The sequence below is a fragment of the Quercus robur genome, chromosome 9 (genome assembly GCF_932294415.1).
Source record: "Quercus robur chromosome 9, dhQueRobu3.1, whole genome shotgun sequence".
NCBI classification, from domain to species: Eukaryota; Viridiplantae; Streptophyta; class Magnoliopsida; order Fagales; family Fagaceae; genus Quercus; species Quercus robur.
In genome coordinates, this window is record NC_065542.1 from 53,319,325 (window position 1) to 53,330,640 (window position 11,316).

Consider the following 11,316-nt stretch of genomic DNA (forward strand, 5'->3'; position numbering starts at 1 on the left):
AAATCTTGGTGTTTTGTGTCTATTTTCTTTTGGATTAATTTTCTTCGTTCCTTTTGTTAGTTTGAAGATTTTTCATAAGCCTAAAATATTTTCACAATCAATCTTAGTAATTTGAACTTCCGCTATTTTACAACAATCATACCATCTATATGGCTTGCAAAAATGAACAATACCCACAAATGCAAAGGCCTTTATCCACTCGAAACATACCCATTTTAATCACTAAACCCATCTCCTTTAGATTCCCCTTACGCACAGTTCAAAGATAGATAGAGGCTTAGAGCTTCGATCTGAGAGAGAGCATGTAAGAGTGAGAGAGTGGGAGGTTACAAAAAAGGGTTTGGATTTGGCAACCACCGGTGTGATGACGGTGGCAAGCGGTAGAGAATAGTAGTGGCGTTGAAGGAACTCAGAGAGTGAGTTTAGGTCATGTCGTCATGGAGGCTGAGCATAGAAGAGAGAGAGTGAGTATGAGTTAGATCAAAGAGACAGAGAGACCAAGAGAGTTAGAGGGAGTGAATTAGAAAATTGTTGATTTTTTTTTTTTTTTTTAATATTAATGCCACATGAAAGCTTATGAGGAAATTGCTGTGGCATAAAAGATAATATATTAATTTTACCGTTAGCCATGTTAGCATTTTCCATCTAGCACTTAATGGTAGAGACTATTTTGACACAATACCAAAAGGTTAGGGACCAAATTGACATATTTAATAGGTCAATGACCAAATTGACATTTAATGTAAAGGCTAAGGACCAAATATGTAGTTTACCCCAAAAAAAAGTATTTGAATGTGTGCGCGTCGGAAATGAAATTATTGGGCCTAACTTCACTTAGGCTCACAACTTATTTATGAAGTGGGTTTTAGGATTTCCTACTTTGGGTCGTTCTCGGCACAGAGACTCAAAGTAATATTCTCTCTCTCTCTCTCTCTCTTTTCTTTTTTCCTTCACCCCTGTTTTTCCCTCTTTTTTTTGAACCCATTTTTCTTTCCCAACTTCTCCTATTTATAGCTCTAAGTTAGTGGGGAGGTCATGATTATTGCCATGGTTAGTGCAATTAAAGGTCCAATATTACCTGTTGTAAGTGGGTGTTTAGGTGAGAGTGGAATGCTGAGATTATGTCTTTGGAACTTGATTCCAACTCAAGCTAATATGCCCGGTAGCGATGTTTCCTGGGAACTGTCGAGCACCCTATGGTACATCTGGATGTTAGACTTTTTTAGTTGTTTAAGAAATTTATACCGAGCACCGGTTAGGGGACGAAATTTAAACTTGTAGTTTATGAAGGAAGTATAAAGCAGAGATTTGAAAAATGGGGCCGTGCTACTGGGCCTGAATCCAGGGCCCAATTGGGTCTGGACACCTCGGTTACCGTACATTTAGCCTCCCTTTGATTCATGCCTGGCTGCCGGGAAGAATCAAGGAACCGACCAAGCCTTTTTGTTTCGAAAGCCCAATAGCTAGGGACTCATGCGGTTACGGCTTCCCATTAATGCTCTTCTCAAAAGACGCGCTATTCCGGAGCGCCAGGTTCAGTTGTCATTATTGCCTGATGGTTCGTGAACCGAGGCGACGCGCGTGTCGGTTATCATTGGCATTTGTAGGGTTTTTTGTGAATCGTGCCCATTTATTGCTGATTAAACGTTCCCCTATCCTCTTCTGCTCCTATAAATAGTTCTCCTCAGAATATTCTTTCACTTTTTCACTTCCTACTTCCTGAGCATACTCTCTGCCAATCATTCCTTTGAGCGCTTACTTATCAGCCCAGAGACCCTTCCTTCCTTAGAGCTCAAAGTAAGTTCTCTTCCCTCTCCTTTTTCTTCAACTTCTCTCTACGAGTTCCCTCTCTCAGTATTAGATTTCAAAATGGGTTATTCTTTTCTTCTGGAGAACCCGGCGGCTTTAGCCACCTTTAGGCAAAAGTTTGATATCCCCGGTGACGTGGAAGTGGCTTACTGCCACGAGAGTGAAATCGCACTCCACAGAGGGCATGGTACAACTTTCTTCCCTTAATGGCAATTCTAGAGGGCGGGGTTAGGTTCCCCGTGGACCCTTTTTTGGTCAGCACACTTAGGTACTACGGGCTGTGCCTCGACCAGCTCCCTCCCAATTTTTTACCAGGTAGTTAGCTGCATTAGTAGGTTGAATCACACATTTGATTTACAGTTGGATCACCATGATATAAACCACATGTACAGTCTCTGTGGGAATAAAACTTCCAATTATTACTTAAAAACTAGGGATAATTGGGTACGGCTGATATCATGCCTACCTGATTCAAATAGGAACTCGGCCGGGGAGTTTATCCGGGTGTGCGGCAACTGGTTTGCCGGGGAGATCCCCTGCCCCCTCTCACGACGTGAAGTGGGTTCGTACCAATCTCTGACTTAACCATTTCTCTTTTTTCTTTTTTGATTGAAGTAGCTTTTTATTACTGGTTGTTGATATCGTATCTCGTTCCTTTGTAAAGGGTAAGCTATTCGTCCCGAACATTAGGATAGTTCACGTCAGAGATTTGACTTTTATCCTTTGGTCCGAGATATTTGTGCATTGGGACGAACAGCTTCGAGCCTCACATCTGATCCTCGGGGTCGAACCAGTTTATTCTACCTGGCAGTCCTTCAAACAGGCGCTGTTAGTTGACAGTCCGCTTTTGTCGTACATAGACATTTGGTACGCAAATTTTCTACCGCTGAAGCTTATGATTGGAGAGGCGAGGGAGTTGGGCAAGCGTTACACCGGCTCGGACGAGCTAGCACCTTTGCAGGATGAGTCTGCGAAGCGCGTGTCTCGGCGTTTCCGAGAGCTCACAAGGCTATCCAAGAAGAAGTTCTTGTTCAAGGACTTGCTCACCCCGAGGACCCTCTTGAACCCGAGGCCCCTGTAGAGGAAGCCGAGCATTTTGCAGTTGATGTAATCAAAATATTGACATGGTGACCTAGAAGACCGTGACCATTGATCGCTTCGTACCTGGTGCGCGGCAAGCCATACAGCCCCCACCTTCTCAAAGTCAAACCCAGGCGCCTCCCCCTCCACCTCCTCCTCAAGCTGAACGAGCCCGGAAAAGGCAAAAGTTGCCGATCAACCGCCCACAGGTTTGGGAGATGTAGCAACTTAGACTCCTCCCCGACCAATCGGAGGTATTGTCATTCACGAGTCGCAAACCCAGGTCGAGCCGGGAGTTGCGTCCTCCTCTCAAGCTGCGCCAGCATGGAAGCCCAAGTTTCTGCTGGACGGCAAGCCTCTGCCTTCAGATGCCTATGTGCGGATGTGGGAGAAAGGCGAGGGGAGCCGCATTGCTCAGACCTAGGCCTCGGGTCTCCTTCTGCCTGATAATGTACATGCCTTCGAAGAAGGGTCGGAGGAGTCCGTGGGGCGCAGGCTACAGTGGCATACTATCGCGGTAACTCTCTACTTGTCAGCTACTTATTATCCTCTTCATTTCGTTGCCGTTCTAATTTCTATCTTTGTTAGGCTGCTCAATTGGCCCATATTTTGGGTGGTCGTGCAAAGGATCTTGCTGAGGAGGTTGATCGAGAGAGGGAGGCATGGGAGACAGCTATCAAAACGGCTAAGGAAAAACTAAAGGCAGCTGATTTTATCGAGAAGAAGGCTGCTGCTGCAGAAAAGAATAGAGCATTGGCGGAGAAAAGGTCCGCGGAACTCTTGACTAAGCAAAATGAAACAGATGTCAAGTTGGCCGAGGCGATTAGCTTAAACACGGCCCAAGCCGAGGAACTTGCCAACCTAAGGGCGGCATTGGAGGCTTGCAAAGAAAAATGGTACAACGAAGGGTTTGCCGATGCTGAGAATTCCGCGGAGCCGACGGTGAACCAAGCTCGAAGGTTGGGTTTTGAGGCCGGGTGGTTTGCTGCTCTGCAGATTTTAGGGGTCCTCGAGGATTCCCCTCTGAGGAATCCCGGCCAGATTCCCTTCCCGAGCTCAGTCACTGCCATGCAGGATCCCCCGGCGCCCATTGAGGAGGAGGAAACAGCAAGTATGAGGGAGCTGGTGGAACAGATTGACGCACATGCAGAGCCGGATGAAACGGAAGCCACCAGCCTCTCGAATGCCCAAGATCAGCTCGGTGGTGACCTGCACTTTCCCGTGGCCGACCAGCAGCAGTCCGAAGCAGCAGATCTGACTGGACCCCATTGAGGAGGAGGAAACAGCAAGTATGAGGGAGCTGGTGGAACAGATTGACGCACATGCAGAGCCAGATGAAACGGAAGCCACCAGCCTCTCGAATGCCCAAGATCAGCTCGGTGGTGACCTGCACTTTCCCGTGGTCGACTAGCAACAGTCCGAAGCAACAGATCCGACTGGACCCTCCACTTGACTAAGTTACTTGCCGTACCGCTTTTCTAATGCTTTACTTCTTTTTACTGCACTCTTTTTTCTTTACTATTCCTTTCCCGGTAATTTTGCCTACGTCACCGGGCTGTGGTGACTGAACAGCTTATTTATTTCACAGGGATGACCCGTACATAGTTGCCGGGTTTTGGTGACAAGACATTAATTCTGCTTTTAACTTTATTTGAATGACTATCTATTCATTATGTGTTTGTTTTGATCATGGCCGTGAGTGCTTTACTTTGATCTTCGATGTTGCCTTTCTTCATCTATTTTTGTTGTTGCTACTTATTCTTTTTTGCATGTTTGGCCGGGAATTGCCTGATCGGGGATTTTGATCGAATTGAGAACGGGGTTTCTGTTCTTGAGTCTTTTTTTTTTTTTTTGCAAGAATAATAAGGCTCCCCTCTGCTCGGCAATTTTGATCGAACCGAAAACTGGGGTTCTGTCCTTGGAGTTTTTGTATGAATGATAAGGTTTCCACCTGCTCAGTGATATTGATCGAACCGAGAATAAGGTTTCTGCTCTTAGAGTTTTTTGTAAGAATGATAAGGTTTCCACCTACTCGGTGATTTTGATCGAACCGAGAATGAGGTTTCTGTCCTTAAAGTTTCTTATAAGAATGATAAGGTTTCCACCTGCTTGGCGATTTTGATCGAACCTAGAATGAGGTTTCTGTCCTTAAGTTTTTTTATGAATGATAAGGTTTCCACCTGCTCGGTGATATTGATCAAACCAAGAATGAGGTTTCTGTTCTTAGAGTTTTTTGCAAGAATGATAAGGTTTCCACCTGCTCGGCGATTTTAATCGAACCAAGAATGAGGTTTCTGTCCTTAGAGCAATCCATTCGTACTAAATATGCAATTACTTAGAGCGCAATAACAAAATCGGACATAGCTTAGACAAGTAACTTCATCATTAAACTGATTATTGCGGAGTACAAGATTTGGACTTACGTTTTCGTGCATGAATGGTCACAGATAAAACTTCTTTAGGTTGTGGACATTCCATGGCCAAGGGAGTGGCCTCTCGTCAAGGCCTTCTAGGTAGTAAGCCCTCGCGCCTGTAGTGGTAGTAATTATGTACGGTCCCTCCCACATTTGAGCTAACTTCCTTGCACCTATGTCCCGCATGTTTCCTACAACTTTTCTCAGCACCAAGTCCCCGACACTGAATTCCCTACATTTTACATCTCGGTTGTATCTTTGGGCGAGTCTCTGTTGATATTCCACGAGCCGTATTGTTGCTGCTTCCCGGCACTCTTCTAACCAATCCAAGTGCTCCATCATTAAAGCGACGTTTTGGATGGGATCAAATCCTGCGACCCGTGCACTGCACAAGTTCACTTCGGTCGGTATCACGGCTTCTGCCCCATACGTCAAGGAGAATGGGGTCTCCCCCGTGGACTTTTTGGGTGTTGTACAATAAGCCCAAAAAACGTTAAGTAACTCTTCGGCCCACCTCCCCTTTGCCCCGTCCAACCTTCTCTTCAACCCGTTCAGAATGGTCTTTTTCAATGACTCAGCTTGGCCATTGCTTTGAGGATATGCCGAAGTAGAATATTTGTTCTTAATGTCGAGATCGCTGCAAAAGGTCCAGAAAGCTTTGCTGTTAAACTATAGTCCATTGTCTGATATCAGTGAGTCCGACACCCCAAATCTCGTGACTATGTTTTTCCATACAAACTTCTTCATGTCCACATCCCGGATATTGGCCAGGGCCTCAGCTTTCGCCTATTTTGTGAAATAATCAACCGCCACCAACACGAATCAGCGGTTACCTGTTGCTCGGGGGAAGGGGCCGAGGATGTCTAGCCCCCTTTGTGCAAACGGCCATGGACTGTTGACGGGGTTTAAATGACCCGCCGACTGGTGGATTAGAGGGGCGTGTTTTTGGCATTGTTCACATTTTCGGACATATTCCGCTACGTCCTTCTGCATTTGCGGCCACCAAAACCCTTGAGTCATCGCTCTATGTGCTAACGAACGCCCCCCAACATGACCACCACACACTCCGTCATGCAGTTCGGATAGAAATTCATTTACTTTCTCGGGATATAAGCATAAAAGGTACGGGCCTCTAAAAGACCTTCGGTACAATTTGCGATCTGCTGACAGCCAATACCGGGGAGCCACTCGATGAATCTTTTTAGCCTCTTTTTCATCGTCCGGAACCTTATCCTTGGCTAGGAAGTCTATGATTGGGTTTATCCAGCACGGTTTGGTTATTGAAACCACGGCCACATCAACCTCGGCTGGGTTACAGTTATCTTCTATACTGATACTTGGCTCCCTTATAAGTTCTATTTTGATGAGCCAAGGAATCTCCTCGGTAATTGACGAGGCCAATGTGGCCAGTGAGTCAGCGTGTCTGTTTTGTGCCCGACCTACCTGGGCTACCTTCACTGTCCCAAACTTGCTAATGATTTGCTTAGCTGCGCTCAGATAGGCTTTCATCCGAGAGCCCCAAGCTTCAAAGCTTCCCAAGATCTGATAAACAACCAGCCGAGAATCTGAATAAATCTCGACATCCTTCGCGCCCAGGCACAATACAGCCCTCAATCTGGCTAGAAAGGCCTCGTATTTGGCTTCATTATTAGAGGCTTTGAATCCTAATCTGAAGGAATGCTCCAATCGTATGCCCTCTAGAGTGATTATGACAATACCGGCTCCAGCCCCCATAGCACTCGAAGCGCTGTCCACAAACACCTTCCACGGGCGATTATCTACGTTACAGATTATCTTCCCATCGTTTTTGGGGGTGAATTCTGCAATGAAATCAGCAAGAACCTGCCCCTTCACCGAGCTTCACGGCCTGTACCTTATGTCGAAGGAACCTAGCCGAGTTCCCCACTTGGTTATTCGGCCCATGAAGTTTGATCTTTTTAATAATGACTGTAGGGGATACTCGGTGAGGACGAACACAGTATGAGCCTGAAAGTAATGTGTCAGCTTTCTCGTTGCGTGCACTAGAGCCAACACTAACTTCTCCAAGGGCAGATATCTCGTCTCGGCATCTACCAAGGTTTTGCTTATGTAATACACCGGCTGTTGCACACCTCGATCCTTCAGCAATACAGCACTCACGTTGTGATTGGACACCGAGAGGTACATGAACAAATCTTCACCGGACTCCGGGGCCGTTAACATGGGTGCTTGCGTCAGATACTCCTTTAGGTCTCGAAAGGCCTTGTCACGCTCCTCATCTCACTGAAACCCCTTCCACTTCTTTAGAAGTTGATAAAATGGTCTGTAGCGATCAGCAAATTTGGAGATGAATCGATTTAGTGCGGCTAACATCCCGGTTAATACTTGTACTTCCTTGGGATTGCTCAGCGGTCTGAGGCGATTCACGGCTTCTATCTGGTCGGGATTGACCTCTATCCCCCGAGTAGAGATCAGATACCCCAAGTAGAGATCAGATACCCCAAGAACTTACCGGCCCCCACACCAAAAGTGCACTTTTCGACGTTCAGGTGCAACTTATACTGCTGAAGTACCTCAAATATTCCTCGGAGATCTTTTATATGTCGTGGTTCCTGTTTACTCTTTACCACCATATCGTCAATGTATACTTCTACCGTGCGCCCAATTTTCTCTCGGAACATCCTTGTCATCATCTGCTGGTACGTGACTTCGGCGTTCTTCAACCCAAATGGCATGACTTCATAGTGATAGTTTGCATTCGGGGAAATGAATGCTGTCTTTTCTCGGTCCTTGAGTAAAGCGTCCAAGAAGCTTATTCTTAGGTGCCCATATGTAACATCTACCAATTGATCAATCTTGGGCATTGGGAACGGATCTTTAGGACATGCCCAATTTAAGTCCGTGAAATCCACACAAACCCTCCATTTGCCATTCTTTTTCTTCACTACCACTGTATTTGCTAACCATTCCGGGAAGAATATTTCCCTTATCACTACTGCTTCCTTCAGCCTTTGGACTTCCAAGTTGACCGCGTCAACATGTTCCTTCGATGCTCTTCTCGGCCTTTGCTTTTTCGGGGGGAATGATGGGTCCACGTTGAGCTTATGGACAGTGAACTCAGGATCTACGCCGGGCACTTCGTACGGACTCTATGCAAAGACATACACATTCTGCAAAAGGAATAACAACATCTCTACCTTCTCTCGGTCATTCATGCTTGTGCCTATTTGGAAATACCTGTCAGTATCTGGAAAAATTTTAACCTTCAAAACCTCCTCGGCACAACCTGCCCCTGATTCTTCTCGGGGCTTCTGTAATTGCTATGAAGTTGCTCCTTCGGTGGTTTCCTTTTGTCCAACCTGCTCGCCTTTCCACTTGACTGCGGCGACTAGACACTGCCTAGCCACTTGTTGGTTTCCCCGTACCACAACTACTCTATACTCGGTGGGAAATTTAACTTTCACGTGTAGGGTGGACGGAATAGCCTTCATTGCGTGAATCCACGGCCTTCCCAGGATTGTCGTGTATGGCGAGAACGATTTGACTACTATGAAGGTCACCATCACTTCCTTGCCTTCCATATTCACCAAGAGAGAAATTTGACCTTCGGGGATTACCACTCTTCCGTCGAATGAGATCAGCGGCGTATCATATTTCATCAAGTCCTGATTTTTTAATCTAAGCCCCTTGAAAAAATCTGGGTACATTACATCAGCTCCGCTTCCCTAGTCTATCACCACTCTTTTCACCAAGAAGCCGCTTATCCGTGCTGTTACTACCAACGCATCATCATGAGATTGGATCGTCTCCTCTAGATCTTCCTCGTAAAAAGAGATTACCAGCTGACCAACTTTCATCCTTTTCTCGGGTGATTGTCCTTCCGCGCAGGCCACTATTAGTACTCTCTTAATTGTGGCCGCATTCCTCGGGGCAGCGTGGATGACCTCGATCACTCCCAACGGTGGCGGGAAGGGATTCCCTTTCTGCTGAGCACCCTGGCCGGCATCTCGGTTTCCGGAATCCACTACGAACTCTTTCAAATACCCTGCCTTTACTAGTTGTCCCAGATGATTTTCTAATACCCAACATTGCTTGGTGGTGTGCCCTTTATCTCGGTGGTATGTGCAGTATAAGTTTTGATTCCTCCGAGATAGATCGCCCCCCATCTTGTTCGGCCACCTGAAGAACGACTCGTTCTTAATCCGATCTAGAATCTTGTGCACCGGTTCTTTGAACGCCACATTCAATCCTTCAATTTGCGCTTCTGATTCCTACATCCTGAAATCCTTTTTTGGTCTTATAGGAATAATGCCCCGCTGAGATCGTTCGAGCAACGGGGCCTTACCCTTATTCTGTAGTCGATCATCTTCGAGACGCTTATACTCCTCAATATGCCTCATAAGTTGCCTCATATCCTCGGGAGGTCTTTTCGTCAGCAACTCCCGTAGTTCGGAATCTTTGGGAAGCCCCATCTTGAAGGTGCTTGCCGCAATCTTCTCATTGCTCCCACCAATCTCATTGTATAGTTCCCAATATCAATTGGCATAACTTCGAAGGGTTTCGCCGACCCTCATTTTTATGGAAAGTAGCGCGTCCACCGGTTGCAGCACCCAGCTGCATGTCACAAATCGAGTGCCGAACTCTTGGATCAGCTCGGTGAAGCTGCGAATGGAACCTTTTCGTAATCCATCGAACCATCTTAAGGCCGTGGAGCCAAGACTAGAGGGGAATATCTTACACATCAACGCATCATTGTGTGCATGCAAGGACATCATGTGGATATAATGACTGACATGCTTCACAGGGTCCGTCTTCCCATCGTAGGAATTAAATGGTGGCCATGTAAACTAACTCGGCATAGGGGCCTATTCAATTTCATTTGAGAATGGTGACCGAGCAGCTCTTCCTAAGGCCCGGCTCATGGCGTCCATGGTAGCATTGTGGGTTTGCTGTTCCTCCGGGGAATTCGAACCTTGGTCTTCATACCCACGCGACCGTGAATGGTTCCGGTGCTGACGCGTCTCTCGGGAACGCGAGTGGTTCCTGTGTCGGCGTGATTCTCGGGAAAGTGACCGGTCTTGGAATCGTCGGGGACCGGACTGGCTAGAGCCCTCTTCGCCTCGACTTCCCACACTATCATCCCTCCTTTCTCGGTTGTATCGGTTCCTTCCCTGGCGCCAACCCCTTGCTTCCAACTCCAGATCCCTTACCAGTTAGCACAACTGCTCCAGTTCTTGGTCTCTACCATCACACTGCCCGTGTCCTGAGGTACCCGACATCGTTCGGTGAGTCTGGTCTAATCCTTCTTCCAGGCCAGATTCTTCTTCTCCTCGCACACGCTCCCCATCCTCACACCTTTTCTGTCTTCTTTCCCACTATGTGGAGCCCCGAGAAGATTCTATCGATCCTCTCTCGGCGTGGCCTCCCAAACGCCCTTCGGACATTTCCCATGTTTGAGTCTCAGTCGAACCACAGCTTCGTAGGATAGCCCCACGGTGGGCGCCAATTATGTGCGCCGAAAATGAAATTATTGGGTCTAACTTCACTTAAGCTCACAACTTATTTATGAAGTGGGTTTTAGGATTTCCTACTTTGGGTCGTTTTCGGCATAGAGACTCAAAGTAATATTCTCTCTCTCTCTCTTTTCTTTTTTCCTTCACCCCTGTTTTTCCCTCTTTTTTCTGAACCCATTTTTCTTCCCCAACTTCTCCTATTTATAGCTCTAAGTTAGTGGGGAGGTCATGATTACTGCCATGATTAGTGCAATTAAAGGTTCAATATTACCTGTTGTAAGTGGGTGTTTAAGTGAGAGTGGAATGCTGAGATTATGGCTTTGGAACTTGGTTCCAACTCAAGCTAATATGCCCGGTAGCAATGTTTCCTGGGAATTGCCGAGCACCCTATGGTACGTCTAGATTTTAGACTTTCTTAGTTGTTCAGGAAATTTATGCCGAGCATCGGTTAGGGGACGGAATTTAAACTTGTAGTTTATGAAGGTAGTATAAAGCAAAGATTTGAAAAATGGGGTTGTGCT

General features: G+C 46.5%; 1 protein-coding gene across 1 annotated transcript; it reads right to left on the reverse strand.

The window, feature by feature from the left end:
• Nucleotides 1-9,007: 9,007 nt before the first annotated feature.
• Nucleotides 9,008-9,754, reverse strand: LOC126701204 (uncharacterized). The gene is made up of 2 exons (XM_050399318.1): nt 9,628-9,754; nt 9,008-9,546 (listed from the first exon to the last, which is right to left on the reverse strand). The coding sequence occupies exons 1-2, from the start codon at nt 9,752-9,754 to the stop codon at nt 9,008-9,010; spliced, it is 666 nt and encodes a 221-aa protein (XP_050255275.1).
• Nucleotides 9,755-11,316: the final 1,562 nt, after the last annotated feature.